Genomic DNA, 22,450 nt, shown 5'->3' on the forward strand with positions numbered 1-22,450 from the left:
GCAGGGGGGTAAAGGGTGGCGCTGTGGGACCAACTCAGCAGCACCCCAGCTGCTCTGCGCCTCTTCCCCAAGTTCGCCACTGGTCAGTTTCAGCAGTGGCAGCAGTGGGCTTGGGGAAGTGGCGCGGAGCAGCTCCAATTGTCCAGCTGGCCAGAGTGCTTCTGGCTTCCAGCTGGTGCTGGACTATCGGGAGAGCCAGACCACTGGATGCCAGACAATTGGAGTTTAACTGTAAATAGGTTGACATTCAGTAAAGACAAATGCATAGTACTCCACTTTAGGAAGAAACAGTCAGTTGCACACGTACAAAATGAGAAATGATTGCCTAGGGAGGAGTACTGTGGCCAGGGGTTTAGGTCATATGAACTACAAGCCAAATGCGTACAGTGTAGTGTGCGTGTGTGCGCGCATACACACAGAGCAAACATCATTCTGGGATGTAGTATCAAGACACAAGAAGTAATTCTTACTGTCTACTCTAGGGCTGATTAGGTTTCAGTTGGAGGATTGTGTCCAGATCTGGGTGCCAGATTTCAGGAAGGACGTGGACAAATTAGAGAAGAGCCAGAGAAGAGCAACAAAAATGATCAAAGGTCTAGAAAACATGACCTATGAGGCAAGATGGGAAAACATTGGGCATGTTTAGTCTGGAGAAAAGATGACTGGATGGCCTGGGGGACATGATAATTTTCAAGTACATAAAAGGTTGTTGCAAGGAGGAAGGAGAATGGTTCTGTTTAACCACAGAAGATTGGACAAGAAACAATGAGTTGGGAAGGGCAGTGTAGGTTGGATACTAGGAAAACCTTCTTAACTGTCTGAGTGGTTAAATGCTGGGATAAATTGCCTAGGTAGGCTGTGGAATCTCTGTTTGTTGGAGATTTTTTTAAGTGCAGGTTCCCTGTCAGGGGATAAAATTTATTTCAGCCATGAGTGCTCAGGACTGAAATAGGTGATCTCTTGAGGTCCCTTCCAGACCTCGTTCTAATTCATTCATAGAAGCCCTTCTACCTTGCGTAAAACTCCCTAGCTGCTTAGGTTCTATGTGCTGTAATGTCTTTTGACTGTGATATGTCCAGATTTTAATGTGCCTCTTTTAAGAGTTCTGTTTTTGACTTTTCCCTTAGGAAAAGACTATAGTCTTTTTCATTACAATATAGACAGTGCACTGCACTTGGAATACAAATTTATCTGTGTTCAGAGTAATTTTTCATGTGATTGTCTCTACCCTAGAGAAATATCTTTAATGAATTACATACAAATTGAGTAATTTAAGAAGTTAATTTAGTTTTCTGGTTACACAGGACTAAAAACAGCTCTTGTAGAAAGAGATGATTTCTCATCAGGGACCAGCAGCAGGAGCACTAAATTGATCCATGGTGGAGTGAGATATCTTCAGAAGGCCATCATGAGGTTGGATTTTGAGCAGGTAATTATTTATGCTGGCTGTTAGGCAAAAATTACCAGTAGACTTTTTTTTTCCTCCTCCCAATTAAATGTGTTCTCATTTTAAGGTTTTTAGTACCTTTTTTTTTGTTTTAATACCAGAGACACTGTGCATACAGAATAGTTTGTTCAAGGAATTCTGCTAGAATATTTTTTGGGAAACTTTCAATGCCATATCTTGCTAGTGTAGCATATTTACAGGGAATCTGAGAATAGTATCTTATGGACTGTACATAATGTGGTGGGGAGAGATTTCCTTTTGTACACTGATAGGAATTTTGTGTTTTGTTTTGTTTGTTTAAAAAGGGTTCTGGGAAAGAGAATATAGTAACTGAGTGGTACATATTCATTGACAGATTTCTAATATTGGTATTCACATGCATAATCTGTTGAAAGATGGGAGAATCCTCTATATTTGGGAAAACCCCACGCTTGCCTTCTTCCTGTGAAACTTGAGATTTAAAGCTACCTGAAAAATCTTAAAGATGGTAGAATACTGTACAGTGGAATTATTTCTTGTTTGCCACTCATATTTACTGATTGGCTCCTTAAAATGAAATGGCCTATCAGAAGTGGTTTATTGGATATCTTCAAAGATGGGAAGAATTTCCTATCTTGTTGAGTGCCACTAGCTTCTAGTAAAATGAAGTACCATTTTTTAGGTCCTTTAATTAGAGCTGATAATAATTAGACTGACCTGACATAGCACTAAAATGCCTAGTGGAATTTTCTCTGCACTCACAAGTTAATGATTTTGCATTTCTGATTTGAGGGGGTTCCCAATGTAATTTTTCAGACCACGGTGTCATTGTGCAATTGAAAGAGTAGAAAAGAATGTAATAATTATAAGCTAGCACAGAGGGGGTATTCTGTGTGTTTTATGGATCGACAGACTGAACAGTTTTAACATTGAATATTTGTGATCCATTAAGAAGGAGTTAAAGGTCCTGAATTGCTTGCTTTTTTGTTTTCTTCTTAGTACAGGATGGTAAAAGAAGCACTTCATGAGCGTGCCAACTTGCTTGAAATTGCTCCTCATTTGTCTGGTCCTTTGCCTATAATGCTTCCTGTTTATAAGTAAGTACCCTGATACTCCTTCTGCTTTAATTTCTTACCTCCTTGCTTTTGAGAATGAACTGAATGCTGTTTCTTTGCTGTTCTTAATTTGTCACAAGCTTTATCTTTTCAGAGGTGAGAATTTGTTGCTGTATTATAGAAACGTGAAGTGTATGTATAGCACTGTCCACTAGCACTATTTCAGTTAGCTATCCTGCAGTATTCCTCAGATTCAAAATTCTTTCAGTGGAGTTTTACCTTGGAAAACTCTTGCACAATTAACTTTTAAATTATTCAATTTGGGAAGGACAAAGAGAACAGTGGTTTTTATTTTACTTTATCCCCTCCCAAATCTTGCTAGGATGGGGAGAGATGGAGGAAGAGTCACTTCCAGCTGTTATTTCCTATCTTTCCCTTTTACTCTCCCCTACCAATTTCTAGGGCCTCCTCAATAGAGTGACATTCACTCCTACATCCCGTCATTGCCAGGGCCCATCAGTGACATTTGGAGGAGATGTGCAGTGATCAGAGGCATCTCCGTCAGAGCAAAGGAAAGTGCTTTCATCGCAGGAGTTGAGTTGTTTTTCCCTGGCATTGGCATAGGAATAAGGTTAGGACCTGAACTGAAGGACCTTCAGCTCTCCTACACAGACAACTGTAATCCATTTTTCTTTCAACTGCTTCCTCTCTAAATCGCTTTTCCCACTTGAGTTTAGGGAGAGACCAGAAACCTCATTTGGCCTTGCACTTCTAAAACAGCCAAGACCTTAGTCCTGCAAAAACAAATGTATTATGAATAGATTCACTGAAGCCAACAGGACTAGTTGCCAAAGTAAAGCATGTGTGTAAGTACTGGGCTCCACACCAAACTGTTAAGTCTGTATAAATACATTGCTTTGGAGTGTGGAAAGTCCTGGTTTCTGAGCTCTCAGTGCATGCAGTAAGTTCTTTTTTTCCTTCCTAAAGATTCTCACACCCCTGTTGAATACATTCTGTACCTTCCCCTAGTTTGAGAACCACTGCACTATAGGATAATAATAGAAGGGTCCTCAAGAAGTTCTCAAGGTCCGGGCCTTAGCACGAGGGAGGGCTGGACAAGTAAACCTAGACCATCCCTGACAGGTGTTTGTCCATCCTGTCCAATTCCACAACCTCTCTCATTGTTAGAATGTTTTTCCTAATATCTGACCTAATTCTCCCTTGCTGAAGATTAAGCCCGTTACTACTACTTCTACCTTCAGTGGACGTGGAGAACAGTTGATCATTGTCCTTAACATAGATGAAGACTGTTTTCATGTTGCTCCTGAGTCATTTTTTCAAGAGTAGGTATGTCCTGTTTTTTTGTCAGGTTTTCTAAATCTTCTATCATTTTTATTGTTCTCCTCCGAACTGTCTTCAGTATGTCCACATCTTTCCTAAAGTATGGTGCCCATAATCAAAAACAGTACTCTAAGGGTATGTCTACACTACCCCCCTAGTTCGAACTAGGGGGGTAATGTATGCATACCGAACTGGCTAATGAAGCCCGGGATTTGAATTTCCCGGGTTTCATTAGCATAAAGCCGGCGCCGCCATTTTTAAAAGCCGGCTAGTGCGAACCCCGTGCCGCACGGCTACACGCGGCATGGGCTAGATAGTTCGGAATGGCTTGTTAGTCCGAACTATCTGTACACCTCGTTCCACGAGGCGTACAGATAGTTCGGAATGGCTTGCTAGTCCGAACTATCTAGCCCGTGCCGCGTGTAGCCGTGCGGCACGGGGTTCGCACTAGCCGGCTTTTAAAAATGGCGGCGCCGGCTTTATGCTAATGAAGCCCGGGAAATTCAAATCCCGGGCTTCATTAGCCAGTTCGGTATGCATACATTACCCCCCTAGTTCGAACTAGGGGGTAGTGTAGACATACCCTAACTGAGGCCTTATCATGGCTGAGTAGAGCAGAACAGTTTAGTTAATATACCTCAGAATGACATTAGCAACTTTTTTGCAGTTTCATCACATTGACTCATGGTTTTGTGCTCCAGTGTACCCGTGGAATCTTTTTCTTCAGTATTACAACCAAACCTGTTACTCCTCAATTTGTAGCTGTACACTTAATTTTTTCCTTTCTAAATGAAGTATTTTCTGCATCTTAATATTGAATTTCATCTTGTTGATTTCAGACCAATTCTCCTATTTGTGAAGGTCATTTGAAATTCTAATTCTGTCCTCCAAAGTGCATGCAACCCATCCCAGCTTGGTGTCATCTGCACATTTTAGAAGTATGCTCTCCACTCCATTATCCACGTCATTAGTGAAAATATTGAAGAGTAATATAATCAGAATAATAGACCCAGAAATGGCCCCTACAGGATTCCACTAGATAAACTCTGTCAGTTGGCCAGCAAATCACTGATAACTACTGCTTGGATGTAGTGTTTCAGTCAGTTGTGTACCCATCTGCTAGTAATTTAATCTCGACTGCATTTCCCTGGTTTGCTTATGAGACTGTCACATGGGACTATGTCAAAAGACATGCTAACATTAAGGTACATCACATCTCCTGCTTCCTCCTATCCACTAGGCCATAAATTTTGTCAAAGAAGGAAATTTGGTTTGTCATAATTTGTTCTTAAAAAATCCATGCTTGCTATTCTTTGTAACCCTCTTAACCTCTAGGTGCTTACAAAGTGATTTGTTTCATTTGTTCTAGTATCTTTCCAGTTACTGGTCTATAATTCCCTTGGTCCTCTTTATTTTGCTTTTAAAGATAAGTAGTATGTTTGCCCTGTCTAGTCTTCTGGGACCTTACCCATCCTCTGAGTTTTCAAAGATGAAGTTCTATGGGCCTGGGCAAGTAATTCTGCCTCTTTGCTTTTGTTTCCTCATATTGAAAACCAGGCTAATACCTGAGATGTAGTTTGGATTCCTCAAAGTATGCTTGTAAAACTTCGAAGACAAAAAAGCCCTATGTAAATGGCAAACTTGGATGCAGAATAGAAACTCATAACAATATTAACGCTAATTACAACTAATGTTGCCATATATAATGAGGTGTTTTTTCCCCTTTCTCAGTTGAAATCTTTTTATTCCTCAGATGGTGGCAGCTGCCATACTACTGGGTGGGAATAAAACTATATGATCTTGTAGCTGGAAGTCAGTGTCTGAAAAGCAGCTATGTGCTCAGCAAGTCAAGAGCCTTGGAACTCTTTCCAATGCTACAGAAAGACAGACTTGTAGGCGCTATTGTCTACTATGATGGTATGTTTCCTTTCTATGTTTCCCTTTTTAATCTCTCTATGCTTGACATCATGTTTAATGTAAAGAATGTAACAAATGTGATGTATCTATGTACATAAAGTATTTTATAGTAAAATGTGTTTTGAGGGAGTCTACCTTGCACCTTACTTAATTTCCATTGTCTAAATGGACACGTAGGACTAAACTAGTTTAACTGGCTCACACATTTGTTTGGTTTAGTTTTAGTTTAGTTTCCTGATATACTGTCCTGAACGTAGGAGAAAAAAAATCTGTTTTTGCTCTGCCAGCGAGTAGATGCAGCAAAATATGTTGCAATATCTTCATGTTCTAATGATTTCCTGTTGGAAACTCTTGTGACTTCTCCAGCCATACATAGCTGTGTAATATTTAGAGAACCTCCTTCTGTACTGGATGGCTGTGTCTACACTGGCGCGATCTTGTGCAAAAGCAGCCGCTCTTGCGCAAAAACTTGCTGCCTGTCTACACTGGCTGCGTGTTCTTGTGCAAGTAAACTGACGTTCTAATGTATGAAATCAGGGCTTCTTGCACCAGAACTCTGATGCGCCCGCTCAGGAATAAGCCCTTTTGCGCAACTGTTCTCGCACAAGAGGCCAGTGTAGACAGGCAACATGAATTTCTTGCGCAAGAAAGGTCTATGGTTAAAATGACCATCAGAGCTTTCTTGCACAAGAGACCGTCTACACTGACATGGATTCTCTTCTGCAAAAGCACTTCTCTTGCGCAAAAGCACATGCCAGTGTAGACGCTCTCTTCTGGAAAAGTTTTTGCACAAGAACTCTTCTGCAAAAGAGTTCTTGCGCAAGAAGCTGTCAGTGTAGACGTAGCCGATCAGTGTAAAACAGTCTATATAAGTATGGTATTTGAAGTGCTCTGTTCCAACCTACCCCCAGTAAGCCTCAAACAAATGTTTCCTATTCAAATAATATACAAAATTGTAGTAGGCTTCTGAATCATGTGCTTACTTGAGAACATCTCTGAACACTTACACCTCAAGTCAAGACCCTCTCTTTTTAGAGTTTCCTATAAAAAATTAAAGGGATCTCTGAACACATTTACCAAAATAGTCCATGTCAAGGAAACAGATGATATTATTGATAATCTTAAATGGCTCACTATATGGTATTTATATTAAAAGAATTCACACCTGTCTTGATCATTTGACTTCCCTTTTGTGATTCTCATTTTTGAGTTGGGTTTGGCCCATCAGTCACTTATTGCTTGCACCCTCCTCTGCTATTTAAATTGTCTCTCTCTGTAGAGAGAGCTTGCATTGCAAATATTTTCAAATAGCATAAGCAGTTCGGCACTTGGGATGGCTTTCACTGGAAACCTATATATTCAAGGGGCTATAAATTTATAGAGGGGAAAAAACACTAAACAGTAATATGTCACCAGGACCAGATGATATTCACCCAAGAGTTCTGAAAGAATGGAAATGTGAAATTGTTTAACTACTAACTCTGGTTTGTAACTGATGCTTTAAATCGTTTTCTGTTCCAAATGACTGGAGGATAGCCAATGTGACACAAACTTTTAAAAAGAGCTCTAAAGAGCTGGCAATTACAGGCTGGTAACTTCAGTACCTGGTAAATTGGATAAACGACATTAAAGAAGAGAATTGTTGAACACATAGATGAACATAATTTGAGGACTCTTCAACTGCAGGGTATTAAAAATTTCAAAGAAAAAAGACCCAAACCTCCTTACTTGATTTAATGAATGATAAAGAGTATGGGTACAGCATGCAGGACATAGTGCAAAGACCCATAGCACCTTTAGAACCTCAGCAGTTGGGTCTGGCTTAAACATTTCTGGAGAAGAGATTGCATTTGTTCCCTAGAGACATGAATCTGTCCATAGAAATGCTGACATGTGAGTCTGAAATGAATCTATTTTATAGAGGAAAAGGCTTTTCATAACATGAAAAATAGGATTCTCATTCCAAATGAAGGCAGCCAGTATGTACCAAACTGTCCATTACTTAAAATGAGGCTTTGTGAAGGCATTTTTTCTTTGAGCATGATCTCTCCAATTCATATGGAGTATGAGTCCTGTGTCTCTGTCTATCATCACATACATCAGAAAGCTCATGCTCCACCAGATCTTCATATCATTAGTTTATAGCGGCATTGGTAATCTCCTCTGTCACTGAAGATGGCCTTCATGGAGTTGGAGATGCCACAGCAGAGCTCCCAAGAAAAGAACTCCTTAACAGAAGTTTTCTTTGGCTTGCCAAATAGTAAGGAAAGAAGTTCCACAGTACAACTAATATACCTGCTAGAAATTAATAATTTCTTTGGCATTAACTACCTAATAATTACCTAGATTCCAGAATGTTACCTTCCTTTTTGTTAATTGTGAGATGCTTGAGTTTGGCTGAAACCGCTACATCTCCGCACACCCTAAACTTATTTAAATGTGTTTTCAAGGCATTCTGAGCTACATCTGTGTCCAGAATGAGAGATAATTACATGTACATTAAGTTTAATGTAAACCAAACCATATTCAAACTTAAAAAAAAAAAAAAGCCCAACAAAAATTGCATTAAAAAAACTGTTGTGAGTCATGCACAATCTTAAAAGCCAGGAAATTCACAGCTCGAATTGTACTTCAACATCTAGACACAGCAGGGTGTCCACTTATCTGCTTTCTAGGTGCACCCCGTCGTGTCTCCATGCTAAAGGACAGTTTTATCTATGAATTTCTTTGCTTTTGCATCGGACCCTTAATGTTCTTTTGTTGTAGATTTTATTGGGTGATTATATAAATTGAGACAATTCTTTTTTTCTGTTAGACGTAAGAGTGCTTTATGCAAAGATTTTCTTAAGCCTCATGGGCAGCTTGGCAGTCTCATGGTAGCAAGATGTATTCAAATCAGTCATGGAGAAACTACATATCCCTTGTAGGAATGGAGGTATTATGCTTAGAAGAAATATGCTAAATACTTGCTTATCAGTAGTGGTGGAACTGTAGTTAATTTTTAACCTGAATATATAGTTGATTATTGTCATCTAACACAATGAAAGTTCATCACCTAATATTTGTCTTTTCCTTTTTGAGAGTTAAACTAGTCAACACTTATCAACAGGGAAATTTGGAAAGGAAAAATAGGGATATTTGTCTAACTCAATTGAAATGCTTTGGATATAGAGAGGCATGTTGTGGCAAAATAGCAAGGATAATTAGAGGTTGTCCTTCTTGAGTGGGGCCAGCTATTATAAATGTGTGTATATATTAATATATAATAATTTTCATAATCAGGAGTAATAGGAAATTGTGGAAATGAAAAAAATGATTTTTTCTCCTCATTGTCTGATTTTAAGATTCAGCAGATAGAGGTGGTCTTCTATGAAAGGACTGTTGGCAGCTATATTGTCTTGGAATATCTCCATCAGTTTGATAATATTAAGGCAATATTTGTTGTGGGCATATGTACGTGCTCAGAGCAATAATTCACTGGAGTTAAGGGACTTCACTAGGCTGGGGGAGAGGTAGATACATTGGAGGGCAGGGATAGGGTCCAGAGTGACCTTGACAGATTAGGTGTTTGGGCCAAAAGAAATCTGAAGAGGTTCAACAAGGACAAGTGCGGAGTCCTGCACTTGCGACGGAAGAATCCCAAACACTGTTACAGGCTGGGGGCCGACTGGCTAAGTAGCAGTTTGGCAGAAAAGGACCTTGGGATTACAGAGCATGAGAAGCTGGATATGTGTCAACAGTGTGCCCTTGTAGCCAAGAAGGTGAATGGAATATTAGGTTACATTAGGAGGAGCATTGCAAGCAGATCTAGAGAAGAGATTATTCCCCTTTATTCGGCACTGGTGAGGCCACATTTGGAGTATTGTGTCCAGTTCTGGGCCCCCCTGAAAGGATTTGGATGCATTGGAGAGGGTCCAGTGGAGGGCAACCAAAATGATTAGGGGGCTGGAGCACTTGATCTACGAGGAGAGACTGAGGGATTTGGGCTTATTTAGTCTGCAGAAGAGCAGTGGGAGGGGGGGATTTGATAGCAGCCTTCAACTTACTGAAGGGAGGTTCCAAAGAGGATGAAGAAAGCCTGTTCTCTTTAGTGGTGGATGGCAGAACAAGGAGTAGTGGTCTCAAGTTACAGTGCTCTAGGTTGAATATTAGGAAGACTTATTTCAGTAGGAGGGTGATGAAGCACTAGAATGGGTTACCTAGGGAGATGGTGGAATCTTCATCTCTAGAGGTTTTTAAGTCTTGGCTTGACAAAGCTCTGGCTGAGATGATTTAGTCCTGGGATTGGTCCTGCTTTGGGCAGGGGGCTGGATTCGAAGACCTCCTCAGGTCTCTTCCAGCCCTATGATTCTATGTTTCTATGACCGCATATTATAATTCATAGCAAGCCTTACTGGGAAGCTACAAATCAGTATTTGTACAGTGACCTTGTGTCGTACCTCCGTGTTCTGTACGTCAGTACCTTCAGTGGTCTGAACTGTCAGTGTAAGCGTCATCTGGTCAGGGTAGTTCTGGCGTGTTCCTGACAAGATCTCTACTCCGTCGGTGGTGATAAACTTTCGGCTGCATGCATAACAATCGGTACTCCCTTTATCTAGAGTGTTAGACCTCGCGCACTTGAGTCAACACAGGAGGTCTCTGAGAGGCCCCGAAAACGACAGATGCAGGCAAGGTTTGAAATCAGTCAAGCAGGTTTATTGTCAAATGTGAAGCTCTACCAGTTGGTAACAGAGATCAGTACAATGTTATACCACTGGGCACTATGGCCCACGTTGACAAGGTACCAACACTGGGCAGGCCTATTGCCATATAACATATATTAACAGCATTTAGTCAAAGTTAAGCTACTGTGCATTCTGTAAGTTTAGGCAATGACACCTGCTGTTCAAGCGCCTATGCGCCTCCCCTTTTCCCCCTCCCGGTCTACCTGAGAGCACTCTTTGAGGTGTCCTTTTATAGACCGGTATAAACAACTTACATAACTTCTTTACGTACCAGGCTACCACCCTCTGTTGCATAATTACCACCCTTTACCTTACGGAAGGGGGGCTTACTTACTATCCTTCATGCTGTCAATCTCGACCCGGTCCTGAACCTAGGTCAATATGTACATTAGTTTTTGGGGAGTCTTTGTACCAAGACACTTCTTATTAAGATATTCCGCTACTCCCCATTGGCTTACGGTCTGTACCCAGTGCCTCCCTGTGTCCTTCCATGCTCGACCTAACTTACACAATAGGGCCTCTTTCTTGGCACCTGTATAACTGAACCAAAGTCTTGCTCGCTAGATTGCAGGCCTGTTGTTGTTTTCATGTTACAGGCCTCTATTTAGGCCTGCTGACTCCATGTTACTGACCCTCAACTTACTACACTTTGTACTCTGCTGTATCAGTTTATTATTAAGTACTTATTATATAGCATTTTAGCACGAGTAACCAGAATTAAAATAACCAATTCTTAAAAAACAAACAACCAAAAAAAAAAAAAACCAATGTATGTGGAAACTTTGACCGCCCATCAACCTTCACTGCTCATGCTTATTCTGTTTCAGTATGATTGCGGGTATTTAGCTCACCTTTGGTAAGACTTTCCCTTGCAGTGATAAATCTGTGTAGAGCATGGCTTCCCAAACTGGGGGGTGTGCCCCTCTGGGGGCGTGTAAAGAGCTTCCGGGGGGGAGTCGGAGGCTACCCAGCCCCCCACACACCGTCAATCCCATCCCAACTTTTGCTGCTATTTTCTTCAGAGGGGGAGGGTGTGAGGGTTTCTCAAAAATCAAAAAGGGGGCATGATGCCGAAAAGTTTGGGAACCACTGGTGTAGAGGAACAAGGACTCATAAGCCAACTCCCTCCTCAACTTCTCTGGCAAATGTGGGCACAGAGGGACACCAGGGTCTCTGGGGTCATTGCTCAGGGAGAATGAGTAGGTTAGAAATGGACAGGCATTGATGTATGTATAAGAAGTGGAGTCTTTGATAATTGCAAGTTACTCTTCTCACCCCAAGAGGAAAAGATGAGAAATTCACAATTCTTCAAAGGCGCACTTGCTTGGAGCAGGAGGGAAGCACAGTTATGAGCCACCCCCTACTTAAGAGATTGAGCAAAAGCACAATCTAGTCTCTAAGGGTATGTCTACAACACAAAGTTAATTGGAAATAACAGCCATTATTTCAAATTAACTTTAATAGCATCTATACATGCAAACCTCTATTTCAAAATTAATTCGAAATAGCGGAGCGCTTAATTCAAATTTGGTAAACCTCATTCTACGAGGAGTAATGCCAAATTCGAAATAGCTGTTTCAAATGAAGTGCTGTGTAGACACTTAATTTGAAATAGGGAGCCTCCTGCCCTTCCCAGGGAGCCCTGGTGGCCACTCTGGGCACAACCAGGAAAATTTATTCTCCTGTCCCCCAGCCCCAGAGCCATTATGGGGTAGACCCTGGCCACAGTGCCTGTGCCATCTCCAAGCCTGCTAGCCCAGAGCCTGCAGTGGCCACCAGGGCTCCTGACCCAGTGGCCCCAAAGCATGAGCCAACAAGCCACTGGCAGCAGCCCTCCACCGCTCCTCAGGAGCAGTCTGCCAGCTCCCAGGAGCTGACAGGGACTGGAGAAGGTGGGCGCCTTCCTGGTCCAGGGTGGAGATCGTGGACCTTATTCAGGTTTGGGGGGGGGATGCCCCCAATGCCCATGATCTCCGCATTAGACGGAGGAATGCGGCCATCTATGGCAGGATAGCTGCCAGCCTGGCCACCAAAGGCCACATGCGAACCCAGGAGCAGGGTTGCATGAAACTCAAGTTGGTCTGTCAACACCCTCAACCCTGGGCCCTGAGCTCCCCCTCCCCCTTTTTCCCCTTGCTTCCCCCTTCTAGCTTCCTCCTCCCAGGTTTCCCCCTCCCCTCTCCCATCCTCTCACTTCCCCTCTCCCACCTCCTTTTCCCAGTCTCCCCAGAGGTTCATCTCTCCCCCCCCACAGTCTTGTTCAATAAACCTAGTTTCTGTTTTTGAACATACGTGTCTTTTATTTGACATCAGGAAGGGGGGCTAGGGAGGGGTAAGTGGAAGGTTGTGAGGGAGGAGTGGGGCACGAGCCCCCAGTGGAGAGGACGGGGGTGGCTCTGAGGGCTCCTCGGGGTGGATGCTCTCCCGCAGGACTTCCTGGATCCTGACAGGCCCCCAGTGGACCCCTCCGCCCCCCCGGATGGCAGCCTTCAGGAAGTGCAGCTGGGCTGATGGCAATGACCCCACAAGATGCACTGGTATGCCCAGGGGCAGCTCTGGCTCCATGTGGCTGAGTGCTATGGTATCCCGAGTGCGGGCACTCAGGGTACTCCAAGACAGCACTACTTTGCTGTCCCTCATTGAGGTAGACAAGCAAGTGGGGAACCCTGAGAACTGTCTGTTCAGGGTGAGGGTAGGGTCCCTTTAAGCACGGAGCTCAGTTAACCTCAGGCAGCAGCCACACACACTAAGTCCTAACCTGAACCCCTGCCGGCACTGGTTCTGGCCAGCCTTAACTTCGGTTCAGGGTCCACTCAGTGTGGATGCGCTATTTCGAAATAGCAAAATGCTATTTTGAAAATAGTTTTTGTGTATAGATGCGTTAATTTGACGCTAACGCTATAGTGTAGATGCACCCTCATATGGGTGTGTCTGCTTAAAATATAGTCCTTCTGTTTTACATAGCTTATTTGGATTTTATTTTTCATCATAGTAATTCAGAATGACTAAAAGCCATGTGGATTTTTAAAAGCAGTACAAATTATTAGCTTTCCCCTTGATTCATTCTTTGCTAAAATAAAAGTTGTGGGTGTTGCTAGTGTGAGTTACATTGTGGTATTGAATTCAGGACAATGATTATCTTAACTAACTAAGGCCTTGAATCTGCAGTGTGAGTCGCGCCACCAGAAACGTCCTCTTACTATGGGTTTGGCCGAGTTTCCCACAGTCCCGTGAAGTTTGTTTACAGTGTCCTGTGCTGACTCTGTGTTCTGTGCTGCTGTTAAGCTCTAATTTACCCCTAACTTTCTTTTAGGAGCCCAGCAAGCAGAAGTATTGGTAATGCCAGTAAGCACGAGCAAGGTTTTTATTACTTATTTCATTTTGCCAATATAATAAAACTTTGTAATGACACTAACACTCTGTTATGAAGAGACTGGTAATTCTTTGCTGGGTCTTGTATAAGGTATATCACATAGGGATGTTAAGTATCAGTTAATTAACTAATCAAGTAGTCTATGGAATTTCCATTGACTATTCGATTAGTCGAGGATGGGGCAAAATGCAGCACTCCTGCTGTGGGGCTATGTCTAGACTGCAGGCTTCTTTCGGAAGAAGCTTTTCCAGAAGAGATCTTCCAAAAAAACTTCTTCCGAAAGAGAGCGTTCACACTGCCAATGCGCATCAAAAAAGCAATCTGCTTTTTCAACAGCATCCACACTGAATGGATGCTATCTTGCATGTAAGCTGTGATTACTATGGACGGAATGGCCACCAGGGCACCTGTGCTTTTTGCTCTTTCCTCTTCCTTCGAAAGAACTCCCTCTTCCCTGTCCACACATGCCTTTTTCCGAAAGAGCTCTTTTGGAAAAAGGCTTCTTCCTTGTAGAAAGAGGTTTACCAATGTCAGAAAACCTCCACAGTTCTTTTGGAAAAAAAAAACCACACACACACGATTGCAGCGTGGACATAAGTGAGGTTTTTTCAGAAAAACAGCTGTTTTTCCAAAAAAACCCTCTGTAATGTAGACGTACCCTTTCTCTTCACTTTAAATGTAATAAGAGCTGCAGTTAAAGTGCAGAGTCTCAGCGGTCCTGGGGGTGTCGCAAACCAGGACTGTTCACTCCTGGTTCATGCCACCCCTGGGAGCTAACCCCACTGTGGCTCTGTACTTTAACACTGTTCAGTCCCACCAGGCTTTTAGTACATTTAAAGTGCAGAGTAGCAGTGGGGTTAGCTCCTGGGGGCGGCGTGAGCTGGGACTGTTCATTCCCTGGGACTGCTGTGGCTCTGCCTCCCCCACCTCCTGCACCATGGCTTAAAAGCTGGTTCCCCCCAGCACTGGCTCCTGTTCCCTCCCCTTGCTGCCTCTGTTACAGAGGCGAGGGGGGAGAGAGAGCGACTAGTCAAGTAGTCCATTACATCCCGAGTATCAAGTACAGTCATACATTTATTAAGCAGTATTGCAAGTGCTGTTCCATTTATTCGCCTTAGTGAAATAAAAATAGAGACCCACTTGTGACAATATTGACCTCTCTACATTTGGTAATTCTCTGTTTCATCACCTGTCAGGTCCAGTGGGGTGGGACTGGAGAGGTTCAACCTGTAATAAACTTTTGCAAATGATCCAACCTACAAAGAGTTAATTTAATGGCTCAGTCCAACCAATATTTAAAAACAAAATATTCTGTTGGAGCTAAAGACTGTTATAACTACATTTTTTCCTTTAAAAGAAAATTATTGAAATAAAGAAAAAATCTAATAGCCTACTGGCTTAAATGTATTGTTGGCAAATGGTTTTTTGAAAAGTTTCTTTGTTATGTCTGGATTTGAAGAATTTTTTTTCTTTTCTTTAGGCTAGCAAGCATATCGACTTAAGCTTAAAAAATAAGGCAGAATCCTGGCCCTACTGATGATAATATATGGAGAGATACCTATCTCATAGAGCTGGAAGGGACCTTGAGAGGTCATCGGACCAAGTACCATCCCTGAAAGATTTGCCCCAGATCCCTAAATGGCCCCCTCAAGCATTGAGTTTACAACCCTGGGTTTAGCAGGCCAGTGCTCAAACCACTGAGCTATCCCTCATTTTTTCAGGTGTATAGGTTCTTTCAAAAAAGGGGTTGTGTTTTTTTGAAAGAACTGCGTCTAGACTTCACTTCCACTTTCAAAAACCCCTTTTTCCAAAAAGCGTTTAGATGTGAATATGCAAATGAAGCACAGGATATTTAAATCTGCGCTTCATTTCACTTTCAATTTGCTTCATTTTCATTCCTCTTTCGAAAGAGGAATGTAATCTAGACATAGCCCAAATGTAGATAAGGCAGGTTATATTTTAACATTTGTTAGCTAGCTGACTGCGAACCTTAGGCTGTGCCTTACAGTTTATCATCTTGACTACTTCAATTGTACCCTCTCTGAACTAGATTGAAAGCATGCTAGCTAATGTATTGTTGAAAATACACCTTTCCTAACCTAGACAAGCCTGAGTCTTGGAGGAAAGGTAAGGAGAACAACCAATACACACATTAGATAATGGCACTAACACTTAAAGCTCAAAATAGGTTAGCAAAAATAATAGCTTTTATAGAAAGGATCATCTTAAGTAGTTGTATATTACTAATTAAATGCAGTTCCATAATACTTGCATTTCTCTCCTCCCTTCTAAAAGAGGTTTGTTTGTTTGCATCCAAACCCTTTGTTGTGCCTTCTGGATGCAATGAGTAGTCTCTCCTCTAGAATTGGTGTGTGGACCCTAGCCCCACCAAAAATACGTTTAATATACCCACTGTGTAGATTATTTCTGACTTCATAAAACCATTTACAGTTATTTATTTTTTGTATTGGTATTTTGTTTTTATCAAAAGGGGAGCAGCAGTGCTATTCCTGTTTGTTTGTTTTTCTAATTGATCTAAATAACACATCAAATCACAAATACATCGTTCTTTATAGTTTTCTGAAATGTTGTTGCTCCAACCCTCTTAATTACATTTTAAAATTGTTTATACAGACAAAAATGAATGGTACATAATAAATGTTGGATGTACCAGCAATAGCAAATCACAGACTTTACCAGGGGCTATTCTTGCTCTGTCTCAGCATCAGGAAACTATAGCATATGTTGGATGTTAGCCTGGGTGTACACAATGTGTCCTATTTATTCAAGGTTTCCTTTGAAGCCACAACTTACAAGTTTGTTTCTTAGGGGTACATGTCAGACTTCATTTAGCATTTGTTGGTATTCAGATACTTCTGAATAGCAAAAAGGCAACATTTGAGGGGAAGAATGTGGCTGCTATCTGAGCAGTGATCTGTCAGTTTCATTTATGTAGCTCAAGGAAATTTGGAAAAGAGGCACTATGGAGAAACCAAAGCTGAGAGCTCATCATAGAGAAAATTATTTTAAAGCATTTTTAATGGAAGAATTAATCTCCATTTGAATTATATGTAGCACATTGTGTTGTGGTCTAGAAAAATATCAAACATGTAAAGCAGATATCCAACAGTAAAAAAATTACAATTGTAAACATGTATAAAGATATGGGCTAATCCTAAGTGGCAGTGTTCTCTTTTTAAAGATGCATTATTTCATATCTCTGGGTGCTATAGAATTACTAGGGTATCTGCATAGTCTCTCTTCACAAATGAACTTTTAAGTGTATAAGCAAATATATTTCTAGGTTCTTTAGGAAGTCATGAATTTAAAATGGAATAGTTGTATTAATTACCGCTTTGTATTGGACTATATTTATATACTTTAAAGACAAAGTAGAACTGTAGAATCCTTTGCATCATTATTGCATTACAGTATTTTCTTGATTTTGTTTTCTGCCTCGTGAAAAATACATCTGATTGCCCAATAAAATTCGCATTTTCACTTCACTTTGCAAAATCTGCAGTTCAGTTAGATCCCAGTAAAGGCTCCACAACTCTGTAATTTTCCAGGATTTTGGAGCATATTTTTCCCAAGTATTTTATCTAAAATTCTAAATTTTTGGAACAAAAATGTTGCTTAAAGAAAGGTGGAAAAGAAAATCTTTAAGGATGGAGTGTTCCTTGTTTACTGTAATTCCCATGAGAAATTCTTCCTATTAAAAGAAAAATCAATGAAAAGAAGTAAAGCATTCATTAAGCTGTCAAAAATTGAATAAACACTCTTTCTTTAAAGGTCCTTAGGTCTTTTTTCCTTGTAGTGTGTGTGTTACATTATGAAATGTTACAGCTTTATAGTTCATATTTCTCAAATATTTTGAAAACATAGGCATATGTAATAGGGGCTTTGCTCAATTGTGGACATGGGCAGTTATAAGAACTTAAATGTTTGTTCCAAATTTTTCTCTCACTTGAAAACAAAAACAGTTTGTCACTGGAAAGGTTTTATAAAGATGTGCTGTAGTGCTACACATCTACATGTTAAAAGAGTTTTAACTTGAACATGGAAGCCTGTGAAAGGAGCTTCTAATGTTCAGCCTCATCGATACTGCTAGAAAACTATTATGGGTATTTAAAAGCAGCTAGGACATGCAGAACATATTTTGAGTGATTTTATTTAAAAGAAAACTTTCTGAGCGTCTTCAGAAGGAAAACCAGTTATGTGCTGTCAGGAGGATTGTAAAGGCATGATTGTCTGCCTCTTGTGGAATATATAGGAAGTGAAATATAAGTATTGACTTGGATGTTTCTATAGTTTCAATCCCTAAGTTCTTTTTTCGTTTAAGAGTTCTTAAATACTCTCTGATTTGGTGCAAGTAGTAGAGGGGAAGACAAAGGAATCAAATAGTATTATCAATGGTGATGCTTATTTCTTAAATTAAGGAAATCTGTAGCTTCTGTGTTTGTCTAGTGGTTTTAGCACAAAGCCCTTTGAATCAGATGGTATTTTATCCATCAAAGAGTTTTTACTTTCAAAATGGATAAAAATCAATATCCTAAATGACTTGTGTCTTTAACCCAGTTTTTCCTCTGTCAAAGGGTACAACTATATAAGCATACCTACAGGAGTAATAGTTTGTTCACCACAAAAGAGACTGTGCATTCCATAGCACTTCTTTAGCTAGCGGCGGCGTTCCCAAAAGCAAGCAGCTGATAACTGCATCTCCTGCTGTACCTGTAACAATTTAATTGTATAAGTCAGCCCAGTCAAGCATCCCCAGCTCGTGACTGGGAGACATGAAATTCATTGTCATTATTGTCCCTGTCATTTTGGATCATTATATCCTGCTGCAGAATTTTCCTCACTTCAGTGCTTTTTTACCTCCAGGAACCAGGGATTATGGCTGAGGTTGGGGTGGGGGCAGGACTGTGAACTACATTTACCTCAGGGGAGCCACAGATTAAATTGGCTTTGCTCTCTGACTTGCTGGATTTATCTATTTGTATGCTGTGAATTTCAGATTGGAAATGATTAATATTCTAGAGAATTGTATGCATTTGGTTTTTTTAAAAATGTTCATATAACCAAAGGATGATTTTTTTTGTCTCTCTTAACAAGAAGTGAATGGGGATTAATTCTTCAGATCTCATGTTACCGAAAAGATATAAGATTATTCTTGAGCGAAATGACATTATTTGCACATTACACCACAAACATCTTAGTATTCCCCAGCGTGTCATGGCTTTTAGAGGAAAGTCTCCAGTGAAGCATGTAATTTTGTTGTAATTTATATGTGTATATTTTATGTGAACTTAATGGTAGGCCATTAGTTAATATGTACATTGTTCCATACTGTAGATATGATAATATATATGGCTTGAGAAAATCCTTTATACCTTTTTCCAACATACTGTGTTTTTGTATATGAAATTGTAAAGCTCTTTGGGTATTTACTTTTTAATATAAATAAATAAAATGAAGGCCATTTACTTCCTTGATTATGCCACCTACTGCCTTTCTATGTTGATAATAAGCAGTGCAAATTGAGGAGTCTGTCAACTCTGTAGCTTGCAGGACTGGGGCCTAGAACAGGGCATTTACATCAATTAAAAAGGATAATGATACATTCCCACACATACATGGTTTGAGTGTTTAAGTGTTCATTGGCATCTCTTGTATCATAGAACTGGAAGAGACCTCAGGAGGTCATGAAGTCCAGCCTCCTGCCCAAGGCAGGACTAATCCCAACTAAATCAACCCAGTCAGGGCTTTGTCAAGCAGCTGTCTTTCTTTAGGCATGATTCCTTAAGGTGCTGAGCATCCTTGACTCTCTGACTCTAGTGGATTTGACGGCACATGGTATCATACAGAATGAAAACAGTTAATTCTACTTTTATTGAAATTAGAATAAAGGTGAGTGTCTGTTCTCTGGTCAGCAGTCCTCTCATTCTTTGTGTCATTTCCTCTGACCCTCTCTAACCCTTCTTCCCCCTCACATATACACGTGGGGCCAATGAATGGGGAACGTGGCAGAGTCACATCCAAAGGGTGAATTTAGTACCAGCTGTTGTGGCAGAGGCGAGTGGACTAAGAATCAACAGTTCATTGGAAAGACAAGAATATGGCATAGCAAACCCCAATCATAGCAATTAAAAGTAGCAATGCTCCCAGTGGACATGGGTGAACAGGACTTTCCCAGTAGAAGACCTAGTTGCCTAGAATTCTGTTTTTGACCAATTTGATAGGACATTCAGCAAGAAAGAGATTTTTTTAAGGACTATCAATTAACCACAGTTAACTCAAGCGATTAATGCAAACAAATTAACTAGATTAAAAATATAGTCACAATTAAGCGCAGTTTTAATTGCACTATTAAACAATAATAGAATACCTATTTAAATGTATTATAAATATTCTGTATGCTTTTCTACATTTTTCAAATACTGATTTGTTATACTACTGAATACAAAGTATACGGCTCTCACTTTATATTACTTTGATTACAGAAATTTGCACTGTAAAAATAAAGAATTTTTTCAGTTCTTGAGGTGGACTCTATAATAAAAATGCAACTTACAAAATATTATTTCTTTACATAACTTTTGTTTTAAGTGCAACGTAAAATAATAGAGCTGACAAGCCCATTGAGTCCTACCTCTTGTTCATCCAATTGCTAAGACAAACAAGTTTGTTTACTTTTATGGGAGATAATGATGCCTGCTTCTTACTTATGACACCTGAAATTGAGTTCAATTTCAGCCAGCATTGTAAGGGATTTGCATGCCAGATATGCTAAAATTTGTATGCCCCTCATGCTTCAGCCACCATTCCAGAGGACATGCATCCAGGCTGAATTTAAATGGGTATGTTGTTATTGTTTAACAGAGCGATTTTAAAACTGCAATTAATTATAACTATTTTAAATCTTGCAATTAACTGTGATATTTTTAAAAATTGTTGAACAGCCCTACTTTATTTGCTAAGATGTTCTTCTATTATGTTCTTGATCATGTTATGTGTATAGTCAACAGCGGGTGTTTGATCCTACCCTGGTGTTTATTTTTATGTTGGTGACAGGCAGAACGTGGGAGGAATGGGCATTATCAATCCTCATTGACTACCACTGGTTTGTGTTTAAATGTACATATAAACAACTAGCTGGCCTGGTAAGTGTTGCCCTGCACAGACAAGAAACAAATGTGCAAACAGCTCCACTGAGGGATTTTGACTTTTCTGTACTAGTGTTGGGGTACCTTCATTCTTTACTTAGAAATTGCAGTAGGTCCTTGGTGAGTGATGTGGTCACTCCTGTCTCTTCAGGAGTGATTTCACATCTGCTATTTATCTCTGACATATGTCTCTTTTTATACTGTTAAATCATAACTTTAGCTTTGGTTAATTTAGACAAGGGCACATAACAGGAATAATTTCCTTTTATATTCTATTAGAAGATTTACCTGTTGCTTAAGTCCTTCACGTCAAGAGGCTGGAGGTGTGGGGTGTGCTTGCAGGAATCAGGTGGGGAGTGTTGGAGTTAGTCAGGAAATGAGGAGGGACTCAATGCAAGTCCTGCTGGGGATAGGAGGTGTGGGAGGGCTCAGGAGAAGGGGTGGGGGTGGTTGGCGGCTGTTCCCCCAGGGCTGGGGTGCTTGCTGTTCCCTTGTGGCCATTCTGATGTATAATCCTTGCTATCACCCCCTTCCCTTTCCATTTGATGAGGAATAATCACATTCTGTGACCATCATATTGTCCTGGCACAACCAAATCCTGACCATGCTTTTAGTTATGATAAGAGGAAGCTATGTACCAAATTTGATGGTTCTAGGTCTTACCATTTAGGAAGAGTTCTTGAACAGACTGACTCATGAACAGATGGACACAGATGCAGAAACCCTCTCAAATATAGTAGATGAAGTGGGCAATAGTTCATAAACTGTTAACAGGTCTTCAGTTGATTTAGATAGCATTTGAAAAATAGCTACTGATCATGCACAGTTGTTTGCCTCAAACTTCAGATGTTACATTTGGATACTCTCTATATCGGTCAGTCAACCCTTACACTGCATTGATACATAATAACTTGCATTGACATCACATTTCTTTCTGACACTGCAGCATGGCCACAACAGATCAGCAGTGACTTTTTTCCATTGTGACATTTTAGCATGGTTTCCATAAACTGGCATTGACAATGTTTAGTTGCATTTTAACACTGTGCTTTTACTTACGCTGACATTGTAGTAAGATTGTTGTGACAAGCTGAAGGTTGATACAAAAGAAGTGGGAAATAGCATAATTATAAACCATCAACCACAAAAAAATAATGCTAATTTCTTCCTCTCAATCTTTCCTTCATTGTGAGGATAAACTTGTGGTTTATGAAGCTCTTAGATATGAGTGGTGCAAAATCTGCAAGTATCTCTATAGATAGAAATTCTGAATTAATGCTGCCATAAAATGCTTTAACTCCCTTTTGCCTGGCTGTTGCAATCTATTTGTAGTACAACTGTGCTGGCTTCAGTAGAACCTTTAGCTTCAGTATTTTTAATTGGCAGTGGAACTAGTCAGTGAAACACATTTATTTTTACAAATCCTAAAAATATAACTTCCCCCAAAC

At 40.5% G+C, this 22,450-nt stretch overlaps 1 protein-coding gene across 5 annotated transcripts in view; it reads left to right on the top strand.

Annotated features, from left to right (window-relative positions):
- Positions 1 to 22,450, top strand: part of GPD2 (glycerol-3-phosphate dehydrogenase 2) — a 132,398-nt gene that overhangs the window by 60,153 nt on the left and 49,795 nt on the right. For all 5 annotated transcript variants that reach the window (XM_075933428.1, XM_075933429.1, XM_075933427.1 and 2 more), the window contains 3 exons: positions 1,305 to 1,429; positions 2,426 to 2,523; positions 5,576 to 5,739. In XM_075933428.1, coding sequence (XP_075789543.1) covers positions 1,305 to 1,429; positions 2,426 to 2,523; positions 5,576 to 5,739 — 387 coding nt within the window. The remainder of the gene's footprint in view (positions 1 to 1,304; positions 1,430 to 2,425; positions 2,524 to 5,575; positions 5,740 to 22,450) is intronic.

Source organism: Pelodiscus sinensis, chromosome 7 (assembly GCF_049634645.1).
Source record: "Pelodiscus sinensis isolate JC-2024 chromosome 7, ASM4963464v1, whole genome shotgun sequence".
Taxonomy (NCBI): Eukaryota; Metazoa; Chordata; order Testudines; family Trionychidae; genus Pelodiscus; species Pelodiscus sinensis.